This window comes from Lonchura striata, chromosome 15 (genome assembly GCF_050655825.1).
Source record: "Lonchura striata isolate lonStrDom1 chromosome 15, ASM5065582v1, whole genome shotgun sequence".
Taxonomy (NCBI): domain Eukaryota; kingdom Metazoa; phylum Chordata; class Aves; order Passeriformes; family Estrildidae; genus Lonchura; species Lonchura striata.
Window position 1 is genome coordinate 11,485,580 of NC_140717.1, and position 14,863 is coordinate 11,500,442.

General features: G+C 40.9%; 2 protein-coding genes across 3 annotated transcripts; one reads left to right on the forward strand and one right to left on the reverse strand.

Moving 5' to 3' along the window:
- Positions 1-203: 203 nt before the first annotated feature.
- LOC110478212 (solute carrier family 2, facilitated glucose transporter member 11) lies at positions 204-10,124 on the forward strand. Of its 2 annotated transcripts, XM_085593168.1 has the most exons (13): positions 204-361; positions 648-737; positions 2,675-2,773; positions 3,949-4,109; positions 4,789-4,913; positions 5,147-5,276; positions 5,735-5,883; positions 6,729-6,916; positions 7,423-7,533; positions 7,642-7,743; positions 8,245-8,320; positions 8,749-8,876; positions 9,776-10,124. In XM_085593168.1, exons 1-13 carry the CDS (start codon positions 344-346, stop codon positions 9,971-9,973), a joined length of 1,575 nt encoding a protein of 524 aa, XP_085449294.1. In that variant the 5' UTR covers positions 204-343; the 3' UTR covers positions 9,974-10,124. The 2 variants fall into 2 exon arrangements, with proteins under 2 accessions (XP_085449294.1, XP_085449295.1); XM_085593169.1 differs by lacking the exon at positions 648-737.
- A 992-nt stretch (positions 10,125-11,116) lies between these two features.
- On the reverse strand, positions 11,117-14,827 carry HSCB (HscB mitochondrial iron-sulfur cluster cochaperone). Its single transcript, XM_021544731.2, has 6 exons — positions 14,628-14,827; positions 14,465-14,561; positions 14,019-14,108; positions 13,339-13,483; positions 12,420-12,467; positions 11,117-11,274 (listed from the first exon to the last, which is right to left on the reverse strand). Exons 1-6 carry the CDS (start codon positions 14,825-14,827, stop codon positions 11,183-11,185), a joined length of 672 nt encoding a protein of 223 aa, XP_021400406.1. The 3' UTR covers positions 11,117-11,182.
- Positions 14,828-14,863: the final 36 nt, after the last annotated feature.

The window sequence follows — 14,863 nt, forward strand, 5'->3', positions numbered from 1 at the left end:
GTGGGACATGCGGGAGCTGCGGTCCCGCTCCCTGCGGGAGCTGCGGTCCCGCTCGCTGCGGGACATGCGGGAGCTGCGGTCCCGCTCCCTGCGGGAGCTGCGGTCCCACTCGCTGTGGGACATGCGGGAGCTGCGGTCCCGCTCGCTGCGGGAGCGGGGTCCCCGCTGGGCGCGGCGGGGTCCCGGGGAGGGCAGGGCCAGCCCCTCCTCTGTCCTTAGCCCAGCCTAATCCCCGCAGCGGGGCGGGCACGGTCCGGCAGCCAAATCCCGGTCAGCTGAGGAGCTCAGGGGGGCTCGGGGAGGTGGCGAGCGGAGTTGGAGCTGCGGGCGGCAGGAGGGAGGGATGGCGCCCCGGCACACGGTAAACCCCCGTCCTTGTTTTTAGCTGCGGGAGAGCAGAGTGGGAACAGAGAAGTGCGTGCACACAGTGCAAGAGGTGGGAAAGATCCCTGAGGCTTTATCGAAGTTGGATAGCTCTGTCACAAAAATGTTCAGAACCGTTGAGGAGAGTCCCACTGGGTGGGGAGGAAAAAACCAAAACCAAATAACCGAAACAACAACAAAAAAAAGCAAAGCTGTGTCTTAATACATTAGTAACTTAAGTTCTTTGGCACCTTTTTTTATTTTTTTTTTTTCCTGTAATGTAGTTTATTAAATTTTGCAAAGGAAATCTAACTCAGGCCATGCTCAGAGTGGAGCACCAGCCCCTGCTCAGAGGGTCTAGCTCGCCCTGCAAGGTAAGCAGAACCATCCTGGCCTCTGAAGGTGGATCCTGCAGGGAGTTTGTAGTTCTAGCAGTGATGTACATGTGTGAAATGTCCAGGAATTTCATGTTAGCTTTTAAATAGAAATACATTAAGTGATTAGACTCGTCAGGTTTTGTGGTTTTCTTGGACACCTGGCTGTGTTAGGAAGCTATAAAAGCGGCTTTCTGATTCTCATGTTTTACAATTGAATACAAATTGAATTTTGTTTGTGTCATGTTTCTGGGATGAAGTTTCTGGGATGAAATGCACTTTTATAAACTGTCAGGAGTTCAGAACACATGAGGCTGTTATTTGTGCTCCCTCCAAACTCCAATGTGAGATGGCATACCACTGTCACGAGCCCAGCTGATTTGGAAAGGAAGAACAAAAGACCTGTCATTATAAAACCTAAGTTATATGATGTATGTTCAGTATTTTGCATTGTTTGTTTGTTTATTTTCTGTCCCTTCTAGATTCCAGGTTGTACCCATAAGACACAGAAAATATGTTTACAGTACTTAGTATAAGGGTCTGAGTGTGCAGTGCCAGTCTTTACCACGTCAGTTTTGGTTTTTTTCTACCATACTCACTGCAGCCCTTACTTAAAACTCTTAATTCATTGCTCGGGTTGACATTCAGAGAAACACTTTTTATTCTTGGAAATTGTAAGGGAGTGTTAATTGGATTTTACTTTAATAAGATAAATTTCAACTTGCAAATTCTAGGGAGGGAGGGATGAAGGAAGTTTTGATGAATTATCTTTAGGAAGACACAGCTCTTTCAGAATACAATACAGTATCTGGAATAACTCAGCATTTCTGGGAACTGGACCAAGAATGAAAATGATGAAGAATTAGTCTACATACCTTACAATGAGAAAATCAGGGAGTAGGAATTTATTAAAATAAATATGTACAGCCTTTATATATGAAGGAAGGGGAAATTTGATCACCGAAATGCCTTTAATATAGGAAACATTGTTGTGTCTAGTTGAAATTAATCAATAGCTTACTATGAGATGAAATTAGGCCCTAATTTAAAAGGAAAGATTTGCTAGGCGTTTGAACTGGATGTTATTTTTAGTATGATCATATACAGGTAAAAGTAAACTCAGAGAGCACCACATGAGAATATCAAACATTATATAAATCTCTGGAGATATCTGGACATGGGGCCTCATTCAAAGTATGGTTTGTGACTATACCAGACCATGAGATTTGAATGTAACACAGTAGTAGTTTGTGTTGACCTTAAAACCTGTGAATCTGTGACTCTATGAATTTTAGTTTGTAAATACAGATTTGAGACTGTAACTAGGCCATAGATATTGAAAACTTTAAAAAATAAATTCCAATATGAGAATAAATTTTAAATTAATATTATTGCTAGTGAACAAATTATTGTGATTGAGATACTAAGGTTTTGCAGACATCCAGTAATCATTTTATAGACTTAAAATATTGTTTAGAGGGAAATAAAGCATTGTTACTTATCACATCTTGGTTAAAATGTGACTCACAGAAATTGAGATATAGTTAATTCTTATACTGAGTCTGTGTCTCTAACACCAGACATAAATAGTCATAGCATTCTTTCATTAAAAACAGACATTATGAGTAGTGTGGCTTATGCAAAAAGCATTTGCTCAGTTTCTAATAACAGCTGTAATAGTTTTGTTGCCTACATTTAATCTGGAGACTTGTAACTGTGGTATTTCTAAAGACCTGTTAATGATCAGGGCCAAAGGCAGCCTGAAATGCTTCTCCTGCTGCCATGTTCAGGAATTCAGGCTGTTTTTTAAACAAATGCTTTGACTGCTCCAAATGATATACATGATGTATTTAACCATCATTTTCTTTTAGTTATTACATTTGTGTGGGCTCAGGGTCCATCTCTTTTCATGCCCATGATTTTCTTTTGTTCCCTAGCTCCCCAGCTGGACGTTGTTCCTGGCTGTTTGTGCTGTTGGAATTGGAGGCACCTTTCAGTATGGGTATAATGTCTCTATTATCAATGCACCCACACAGGTAAAAGCTCATCTTTTGTTGGGCTGTTTTCTCTCTGAAGTTGGCCATGAGGCCTGTTCTTCTGTTTGACTACCCTTTCTGTAAGATATCACCACTGTTTATCCAAATGTCAGGTTTAAACCTCCAAGTTTAAACCTGAGCCATTCCATTCTTTCTATCACTGGATAACAGGGAGAAAGCATAGTTACTATTTGAAGGTGCCCATCACAAGGCAGATTACTGAAAAAGTCCTTCTTAGGGAATTAAAATGTTGCATCTGTAGTAGCTGAGTAACTTGTAGGTATTTTCACTTGTTACTTGAGTGTTCTTTGCTGTAGCCTCCAGGATTCTGTATATTTTGTGGATGACTCAGGGATCTGGGCAAATGTTCTTGTGAAAGTGGTGGGTATAATTTTTTTTGCTACCAGCTGATTTTTTTTTTGCTTGGGAAACTGTGAAGACTGAATTTTCTTCAACACTGTATGCTTTTTACAAAGCTTAAAAGAAGCTGTTTGTGAAAGAACATGTCATATGCTGGGAACTGAGGGAGAGTCCAAGAAGTTTGTCCTTCTGTAGTCTTTATTTGCAGGCAAAGAACAGGAGCCTCTGATTACAGATACATGCCAGTTCAAGAGTTTAGTCTAAAGGCAGATTTTAGAAAGCCAAGCATGTGGAATAACAGCTTCAAAGTTCTGATGCATGAATACTGTCAGAAAGGTGGAGGATTATTAAAGCTGAAAAAGGGATTTTGCTATGACTTTTTGGATTACACTAAGGCAGGGAGGTTTTGATCAAGTGTCAGAATGAGTCCCCTGACAGTAAAATTTTTGAGGTTGCAAGGCCTCTGTGCTCTGAGATGTTCCTAAAAACAGCTGGGCCAACCATCCACCCTGTTCTTCTTCTTGTTCAGAAGGACCTCAGAGCCCTCTCATGGCAGTGCATGTCAGGGTTGTATTTCTCCTCTGCTGCAGCACCTGAGGCAGGGCACAAAGCAGAGCTGCTCAGCACCTTTGAGGTGTGTGGGGAGTAAGAAACACAAAGTCTTTCTTGTGGTCAAGGAAGATTCTGCCAGTCAGATGATATCCCTTAGAATTAACTCCCAGAATTGATTTTCAGGATTGGGGTGCAAGTTATTTGTAGTGCTGTGTGTAGGGCTGTATAAAATGCTACATATTCATCACTCTTTTCTCCTGCAGCATATACACAAGTTCTTAAACGAGACCTGGAGTAGTCGTTATCAGAAGGAGCTAAATCCAGATTTGCTGACTTTTCTTTGGTCTGTCATTGCTTCTATCTTTTCCCTTGGAGGCCTGTGTGGAGCCCTGATTGGAGGCAGCATGGCCATACGCCTGGGCAGGTCAGTTGCAACAGCAGGCATATGAAAGCATGTTTGCTTTTCCTACCTTCCCACTGGAATAGAAAATAAATAAATAGAAAAAGAGTGTGAGAAAAGAGTACCTTGGGTACCTATATGTGTTTTTTCACTTTAAAACTGAGTTTTCTAGTGAAATTTTACAGTTTATTCCAATGTGACTTTCAAGGATGTGCCCTGAATTATGACCTTTGTCTGAGTATTTGCATTACCTTTACTGAAATCCGAGTAGGGGAATGCACACAGAGTGTGTTGGAAACATGAGTTCCCCCCTGACACATTTGCAGCCCTTGTGCCAGTAAGGATATGCTGCTTCATTTGTTGCACTTCATTTGTCTAAATGAAGAAACCTCACTCCTACCTTGTCAGGCATTTCTGTCATATTTATACATTATTCTTATGTTTAGACATTTTAAAAACATAAGCAGTTGTATCAGATATCTGGGTTTCCAGGGAATAGCATGTTTCTTCAGTGTAAAGTCCATTTATCCCCCCATATTATCAGAAAGGAAAACTGTTTAAAAACCCACCAATTCCCATAATGTCTGGTTGATGTGGGTTGTTTCTGGTTTTGGGGTTTTTTTGTTTGTTTTAATAAGTTTTTGTTTGTTCTCTGGTATTATTATTATTATTTACTATTATTAATTTTGTCCCTCCTTTTTAGGAAAGGAGCTCTTTTGATGAATAATATTATAGCAATACTAGCCTCCATTTTAATGGGGATCAGTTTTCCTACAGGATTATTTGAGTTACTGATTGCTGGAAGGTTTTTGATTGGCATAAATTCAGGTGAATGATTTCTTATTCCTACTATCAATAAACTATGGTGAATGATAAATTATTGTTTTTTCTGATCCTTTAGGTTTTATGATGAATATCTTCTGTAGTTTAGCTTGGAATCTGAAGGCAGCTAAATGAATAGGAAATTAATTGAATCCAATTTTGTATGTGTTATGGTTTAGTAACTCTTTGCAAAGCAATTTCTATTGATAAGAATTTTTTTTTTTTCCATTTACTTGCAGGTATTGGGCTCTGTGTGCAGCCTCTGTATATTGGGGAGTTTGCCCCAAAACACCTAAGAGGTGGCTTGGCCATGGGGACTTCCATCTTTCTGACTGGGGGAATTCTGACAGGACAAATAATTGGTTTGAGGTGAGAAATGTTTGAGGGTTTTTTTCTTGTTTTGGGTTATTCCTGTGTAAAGAATTCCAATTTCCTACAGCTCATTGTAGGACATTCCTTGTGCCATTGTAGCATTAGAATTCACACAATGTCCCCCTGGGAGAAGAAAATCCTGCTTGAGTCACCTTATTTCCTACAACTGCCAGCTATGAGTGCTGTCTCCTCAGGAAAGTAGTCAGTTTAGATGGGTCACCAGAACAGCATCAGTAAAGCAGCCACATTTGAGCTGAGTTCATGTTTTCTACCAATTTCTTGTTGGAGACAGTATCACAGCACTAGCACTGCTTTTGTCCCCTGTATGATCAGAGGAAGTTGCTCAGGCCTTCATCCAGTTGGAACTTAGAAGTTCCAAGTGTAGAGACTACACTAAATAGTAAGCAATAGCTAATTATTATTTTTTTTGCCTTCTTTTTCCACATTTCTCACAGAGAATTATTGGGTGGAGAAAAGCATTGGCCTCTGTTGCTATCCAGCAGCTGTATTCCAGCATTAGCCCAACTGTTATTCCTTCCATGGTTTCCTGAAAGTCCCAGATATCTTCTTATTGACAGGGGTGATGAGTTGAGCTGTGCCAAAGGTAATATTCAGCATCTGTACTTTCTGTTCTCCAGAGAGGTACAATGATTATATTGGGGTCCAGATTCTCCTTTTATCTTTATCCACACAGCAAAGTTGTATCATCTAGTGCTTTTTTGGCCCATGCTTTTCCTCCAGTGAGCTTATATGGAAGAAGGGATTGTGGATCTCAGGAGCCCATAATGGGTTATGAACAGAACTTTATTATCCTGTTTCAAATATAAGTTCATTGACTGGAGCTCCAAGCTGATTACTCTCAGTGGAAAGTTCATTATGAGGATCATCAGAACTCCTACTGTTGGCCTTAAGAAGACAAATTGTCACTCGAGATATATTTAATCATGAATATTTTAAAGAAACTGATGCTGTATAGTCTTTAAGACCATTTGTAAAGATTTTAGTCTGGGATCCAAATGACTTCTGATTATATTTGCCTTATGAGAAGGATTTTCTGTCTTTGCTCCAGCTCACTAACTGCATCCCATTGGCAACATTAAAGTCAGGGCCATAACAAAGGACTCAATATCTGCCTAGAATTTAAGCAAAACTCAAACTGGTAAGAGTGTCCTTTAAAGAAAAGACTATTTGAAGGTATGAGGTTCAGATACAAAATATTTTGCCTGATGAATATGTCAAGGTCAGATATTCCTCTAAAAAGAAACAAAGAAATGTCACAGAATTCTCCAAACTCACCACAGCAAAAACTGTTGAAAAAACAGCAAGGAACAAGCAAGTCACAAAGCAAATTTTTCATATCCTAGCAAAAACCGAGTCATTATGGAAAGAGATTATTTCACAGGAGTTGTGGTTAATAGGTAAACATAAATTCTTTTTTTCTGTTTGTAGCTTTGAAACGATTTCATGGTTCCTCTGAGTATCGAAGGGAGATGGAAGACATCCAGAGGGAATGTTTTGCCTTAGGTGGGGAGAAACCCAAGAAGCCCTGGCAGTTATTCACTGACCGCGCTGTGAGATGGCAGCTCATCACTGTCATCGTGATGACTATGGGCCAACAGCTCAGTGGCATTAATGCTGTAAGAGTTCATATGAACAAACAGCTTAAATAATTATTGCATTTCCACCTGTTTTTCAGCCATTTATTAATACAAAGGATCCACATAGAGAAGCTCAGAGAAATGGGATAAGTGGGAAAGAATATAATTGCATTATTTTGGTGTTTTTCTTTAATTTTTTTCCTCATTTCTGTGTTTCTGGTATGCAAACTTTTCTAAAGAACGACTTGATACTTCCTCTGAAAAAGTAAATAAAGGTGGATCAGTTTATCCCAGTGTGTCTGTTTCAAGAATATAAAGCATATTCAGTAAGTTAAATAATCCTGTTGGCTTCTGTGATAGCGATATGTTTACTTAGACATGAATTTAACAGATTGTTATTGCTGCTTATGTTGAATTAGTAGCTCACAATATAAAATACATTGATCTATATCTTTAGTATCAACATGACTTTATTTCCAGACAATGTTTTAAATACCAGAAAAACATAATTGTTTGTTTTTGGTTTTTTTTTTTTTTTTTTGTAGATTTACTTCTATGCAACTTATGTTTTTGAACAAGCTGGGATTGTGGCAGAAAAAATCCCATATGTGACACTCGGCACTGGAGTTTGTGAATGTATTACAGCCCTCTCCTGTGTAAGGAGCAGTTTGTTCTACCTCCCAGTACAGAGTAATGGCTATTCTTGAAGAATATTGGTAAAAATGAGATCAGTATATTAACAGAAGATTGTGTCTTGTCCACAGGGTTTGCTGATAGACCATGTGGGAAGAAGATGCCTTATCATTGGGGGTTATCTCCTCATGACGCTCTGGTGCACTGTTCTGACCTTCTCTCTGACTTACCAGGTGCAAAGGACTTGTTCCTGTTACACCATGTGACTGAGGAGTGAAAAGGGCACGTAGTGACACAAAAATGGGGAGTGGGTTAGATTAGGTATCCGGAAGAAATTCTTCCCTGTGAGGGTGGGGAGGCCCTGGCACAGGGTGCCAAGAGAAGCTGGGGCTGCCCCATCCCTGGAAGTGTCCCAGGTCAGGTCAGATGGAGTTTGGGATAGTGGAAGGTGTTCCTGCCTGTGGCCAGGGGTGGGATGGGATGAGCTTTAAATTTCTTCCAGCCCAGCCCACACTATGCTTACATAATTCTATATGATTTAGTAAAAATCATTGAATGAACACTATTTAATTTCTCTGAAGCAGAACTGTTGAATAAATTAGCTGTAAAAGAGTAGTGAAAGACTGCTGGTCTTAACTGAAATAAAATACAGAAGGAAACAGAACTGTTAAACCAGGCTTTAAAACTGGATTATCAAAATCTGAACTAAACCTTCTCATTGTCTTCTGTTTCAGGAGCTGTACTCCTGGGTGCCTTACATGAGCATGATGTGTGTATTTGCCTTCATCTTGAGCTTTGGGCTGGGCCCAGGTATTGCACAGGAACGTGTGTGACTGGGGGAAGGTCTGGGAGGGCTGGGGGTACACAGGGAAGAAGCCTTTGAAGCGCAGCTGCTGCTGCTCTGGCTGAGGAACCCAAGTGAGGCCATCCTGTAGCCCACAGCTGAGGCGTACCATGCACGATTCTGGGGCAGCTATGTGTGAGGAGGGTGAAGTTCTGCCCTTCAGGGCAGAGGGGTTCTACACTTGTCAGAAGGGGCCTGCTCCCTGATCAGTGCTGCTGAAAAGGGGCTGTGATTTAGTGGGAAATTTCCTGCAAGGGCAGTAGCCTCAGAATTGCGCTGTTAGGAATTAAAATAGATCAGCTAATGGCATATTCAAAATCAAGTCAATCTTTTGTAGCATTTGAAGTACCTCAAATGGACATTTAGCACAATTCTGTTTCTGAACCGTCCTTAGGTGGCATAACAAACACTATGACAGCTGAGTTATTTGTACAGTCCTCACGTCCTGCTGCCTACATGATCGCAGGGACTGTGAGCTGGATTAGTTTCTTCACAGTTGGAATGCTCTTTCCCTTCATAGTGGTGAGTATGTACAGCACAATTTCCATTTCATCTGCTCGCAGGTTCCATCCCATTGCTTATATTGTATTATATATTCTTGTATATATTACTGACACTTGACCAGGATGCACACTGTCCCTAAATGAGTTTAAGTAGATTCAGTCCCTCTTAGAAGTATTTTTTACACATCACAAACCTCAATATAACATGATAAATGAAAAGTAAAGGAATGCACTGGAGGGCAATATTCATGTTCAGAGGAAAAAGAAAGTACCAAAAGCAGAACTTAATCAAATACTGAGATTTAGATAAAATATTTTTTAATAGTGCCTTGTGCTTTTATGGCCAAGTAATGTTGAGGTGGTACCTGTGGCCAGTAAGTCACATCTCTGAGAACTTGCTGACCTGACAGAGTTCTGTAAGCAAAAGATTAGGAAAGGCAAGACAGTCTCCAGCTTTGTATTTTTAGTTTTAGAACATATTCTTGACAGCAAAACCCACAGGAACAGCATTCATCTGAGTATCTGGATCTGCCTGTCCTTTCTTCATGGCTGAGCTCTGCTTCTCAGTAAGACAATTTTGTTCTTTAATGTACAGCATTTAAAAATATTAACATTCAGAGAAACTTAAATTATATAATCTTAAAATATGTGACAGCTAAGTAGCAAATGTTGACTTCTAGATTGTGATATTTGACTGTTTAAATGGTTTATCTTATTTTAAAAATAAAAAATCTACCCAATAATTGCACAGCACTTGACAGTCTTTTATCTAAAAAGTTACAGGTAAAGAATAGGTTGAATGACTCCTTTTAGAAAAGCATCTGAGCAGCAATGTTAAGTGTAAATGGAAACAAAAAGCTTATTTTCTCAAAATTACTATTATTACACTTGAAATATGTTGCAACCATTTTTTTTCAGAATGGACTGAAGCAGTATTGTTTTGTGGTGTTCTTGTTGGAGTGCTTCTTTGTTGCTGCTTTCATCTTCCTCATAATTCCTGAGACAAAGAACAAATCTTTTCTGGAAATCAAACAGGAATTTCACAAGCTTAATTTTGGAAGACATGCCAGGAAAAAGGAAATGGAACTTTATGAAAGAAGGCAACTTCAAGATTAATTTTTAAAGATTTCTGCATAATTTCGCAAATGCAATAGAACTTCAGTGAGAATTATGAACCTAGTTTTCTAAATTAGGAGTGTAATACAGATCAAGTGGCTTAGTAAATCTTCCTGTGTATTAAGAGGAAGTGTAGCTAAAGGCAGTACTGCTGAACTGCTGTTAAAATATATATTGCTGAAATACTATTAACAACATATTGTATTATCCACAGAAAACCTGATGTTTAGCTGCCATCTGGTGCTGTAGGGATGCAGAAATGCCAGGGAGGATGTTCAGTGAGCCCCTCTGGCAGATAATTCAGTGACTCTGATATCTGATTTCTGCAGATAATTCAGTGACTCTTGCATTTCAAAGCCCTGTCTACAATTTGGGTCATTGGGTGTATCCAAATGCTTTGCTGAATGTAACATTCTGAGTTCTTGTTAAAACCTACACAAAAACTGAGAACTGATATTTGACATATTCCAGATTATATAGAAATAGGGGTATTTAGTTTATGTTTTTCCAGTTATGTAACTTTGAAAGCCTTAAAGACATTCCTCATCCAGTCCTACTACAACAAAAGTACAGCACCTCTCTGAGTTACTGGTATTTGTAATAAAAACTTGTATTCTGATAAAAGGGTGCCTGGGGTTTCAATTTGGTTTATTTTTTCCCCATACCTAGCATCTTAACACTTTAAACTATACAACAGGGTAAAACTTCTAGTTTTGGAGTTTAGTTCCCATCAAACTGAGATCCACATATCAAAAATGTAGTAGCAGAGAGGACAAATGACAGGAATTAAATACTTTTTACCTTTAAACTACAGGGAGCCTGTAAGGACATGCAGACTGAGCCTTCTGCCCCCTCTCCAGTATTTTTTCACAGACTCTTTTTCAACATCAAATAAATTCATGTTAGGGAGTAAGAAATTTCACATCTGTTGTTTGTGTGCCTCTGATATTTGTTTCCATACCTGCCACTGCCAGCACAGTGGCCTTTCTTACCTAGTACAACTTCTCCTGGCTGTAAGCATTTCCAAATGCCATCTGTTTCTCAAGTGCTGCAGCAAGCATGGGATTTCTTTTATATTTATTTTCCTCCTCTCAGAATTAAAGCTTTTAATGGAAGTACAGGAAACAAACACCCTTGGTCTGATTTTGGTAACAAAACCATCAGTTTAATTGAAAATAACACTAACTCTTAATAGCTAAAAAGGCAACATCAGGAAGGGATCTTCTTAGCCTTTAGTTTATCCTCTAAGTTTGCAAAATACTTCATTTTTGCTAGCAGCTTCTTGGCTTCTTGAAGATCATCTGAAATGAAATAAAACATTACTGGTTTACAGAGGGAGAGGTGAATTTGCATTTTCAAAATTAATATTTCAGGGACAGCACCTGTTTTAGTAACAAGAGTTGTCACCTGCAAGGACTCAGACATTATTAAAACCATGCTGCCTATTATTTTAACCTCAGATGGTTTAGGAACATCTCAACTCAATTGCTTCACAAAACACATAACAATAAACATTTTGGAAAAGAACTGTGAATGAATACCCTTTAATGACTCCTGTAAAGTGGCTGCAGTACTGATCTATCCTTGGCAAGACAAATGTTTTTATTTAAAAGGTATATAAATAGACCAACTGACATAACTGAAACATGCAAATGAGGAGGAGGCTGGTCTGGACAGTACCAAGTCCAAAACTGATATTGAAACAATTTCTCCTCAGTTAAAGGTGAGGGTGGTTTATGACCTACAGACAAAAGTAACACAGCCCTTCTCATGGCACAGAGTAACAGGACATAACTCCTCACAGGCAGGCCCAGCCAGCAGCGCTGTGATGTTTATTCACCCCTGGCAAAAGTGCAGCATTCTGGACCTGGCACAGAACCACAAAGGTTTCTTCCCAGCTTCAGAAGCTTGGGAATGATTCAAGCTTGTGCCCATCCATTGGCTGTAGAATAAAGTTATGTTATTGCACAGGAAGTTCCCAAATCCTTATGCTGAACAGGCCTTTACTTGCCACACAGCTGCTTTGGCTTCCACTGCAAAGAACAGCACTCACTGCTCTACTGCAGCTCCAGAACTGCAGAACAACATCTCCCAAATTCAAGTGTGAAACCTCAGAATATGTCTAGGATGAAGTCTGTCCTTCCCAGTATTCTGGGAGACGCACAAACAATTTTTTAGCATCTACATTCCCATCCAAAATGATTATTTAGATGCAAGATGAATTAAACTTTTGTACTGGACTTTGCTTTTAATGTGAGCTCCTGAATTTCCCAAATCAGCAGGAATGTCAGTTTAGAAGTACTTATTCTAAATACCTAACAAAGAACCCTTGTTAATGCAGCGTTTCTATTCCATAGCTCAGGAAATATTTGCCAGTAAGAGATTGTAGAGCTTTAAGCATTTGACAGTTATGTATGGCAGCTAAAAACTTCATAAAATCAGGTACCTCTTTCAAAAGCTGCAGTCACCTCTCTGGTCAATTCTTCTTGTTTAACTGTAAGACAAATGATTTAATTTACTTTTTTTTTTATACTTAGGGTATTTGATACCACTGTATTCTGACTGCCTGTGGTGAGAAAGTTCATTACTAGTTTCAGCCTTTGGCAGCCAAACAAGTTTTTCATTATACTGCTGTCAATGTTTTAATTATAATTTCAAACATGTATTTCCTTATTTAAACAGGTATACTGACAGCAACTCCAATGCACATCAATGGTCACTAATTTCTCAGAAATCCAAGTTATTTTTGGTCTATCAGTTTGCCCTGCTACAGTTAATTTTCTCCTGTCTTACTCAGTTTTTATTCTAGTTATTGTAGTTGCTTTTAGCACATAGCTGTTATGGCAAAGAATTAAATGTATCAGTAAACCAAATGTTTTTGGTATCACCAACAATATATACAAAAAGTTGCTTGTATAAGGAGAATAACCACTTAATATAATGGCTGCCAGATGAAGAAGGTGAAAGAACTACAATGCCTTTATAAATAACGTTATTTAGTGTGGTTAGACAAGCATTTTATTCAACTTCATTCTGATAGATTTTTTTCTTTGGAACAACTGACTAACCCGATGAAGGTTTAGTAAATTCCTTTTTATTGTTTATATATATTTATTTTGACATCAGAATAGTTCTGTTATACAAATGTTCTCAAGACAGATGTGATGTTTAGGTGCATAAATAGATAACGACAACACTGGAAAAGGGGGAACAGGGCAGAAGCTCTTGCAATGAGTCAATTCCAGACTAACACAAATTGAAGACATTACAAGAAGTATACCAAACCAGTTAAAATTTTTCAGACTTTTGTATTACATAAGATGTAGTATATTAGTTCCGTACAAACTCCCCAAGTCATAACCTACCTTTAATTACATTTTCAACTTCTTCAAGGTTATCCTTGTTTTTGGGCTCTGCTAATTTCTCATTAATTTCCATGATTTCCATAAGGAACGCTGAGTCTCCATCACAGTCTGTCTCTTGTGCTGGCTCCACTCCACTCAGCTCCAGCTGGCAGAGGAAATGGGAATTTGAAAATAATTATTCCCACATCTATTTCAATGGGAATTATTTTCTTTAATATTAAGTCTCTTAGTGGGGCATACTCAAATTCATATTCGATAAACCTACAGTGCATAGAGTCAATCTGAAAATCAACTCCAAACATAAGTTGACCATAAAAATCAGCAGTTACCCAAAGCCAAAAAAAAAAAACATAAAAAAGGCTGCCATGGGCCAGACTGAAATTCTGAATGTGCAGCCATGGCCAGACACCACGTGTAATGTTAAAGATAAATTAACATCACCACGTGTGATGTGAAAGACAAATAACTGTAAGGTGAGTAGCAAATTAGATGATACGCTGATTAAAATTTAGACAAACTTGGTTCTGTTCTCCCTTCAATCTCTGGTGATCCTCTTCAGAGCAATGCAAATGAGAAAATTGAAGGACTGAATGCAAATTAAGGACCGAATCGAGAGTGCCATCCCTACCAGCGCCCAGGGTTAGTTACAGAAACATTGCAATAGCTACTGGAGACCTTACTAGATAGAGGCCTCGGCTCAGAGGGTTCAGCAGGGTCTTGTAGGCCTTGTTGATCAGGGAAGAGTGCTGCTCAGAGTAGTACTGCTCTTTCTGCAAATGGACGGCAAATAATTGGAAGCTAAGAACAAGTGGCAAAATACACTTTGTTAGATGCGGAACGCCAGCGTCCCCACACCAGTCCGTGTGACTCTGGACCTGGGACCTGCGGCACAGCGCTCAGCTGAGGCCTGACAACCGCAGCGGCTCCTCATCGTCCGCTAACGCACGGCAGGGCAGAGTTCTTCTGAGCACCGAAAGACAAACACACGCGAGCCCCCTCACTCCCCGAGCGGGAGAGGCGGGGACCCGGCTCTGCGGCCCCGCCGCGCACCGAAGGCCAAGGGCGAGTTCCTCCGGCGGTCACCGAGCCCCTCCCGGCCCGGCTCCCCGCCCGGCCCGGCGCTCACCGGCGGCCTCTGGCCGAAGCGGTCGGGGTGCACGGCGCGCTGCAGGCTCCGGAACCGCCGCTGCAGCTGCTCCGGGTCGATGCGGAAGGAGCGGTCGCTGCAGGACACAGGGCGGGTGAGAGCCGCGGCCGGCCGGGCTCGCGGCCGCCCCGCCCACACTCACCAGTCCATCAGGCGGAAGAGGTCAGGCCGCGGCGCCGGCGGCTGCAAAGCCCGGCAGCCGGGGCAGAAGCGGGGCGGCCCATCGCCGCCGGGCAGCGCGGCGCCGCAGCTCCAGCACGGCGGCCCCGGGGCGCGGCCCAGCGCGGCCCCGCGGAGCGCCCGGCGCGCCCAGCCCAGCCGCGCCCGCAGCGCCGCCCGCATCGCGCCGCGCTCCCGCCGGCCCCCGCGCGGGCCGCC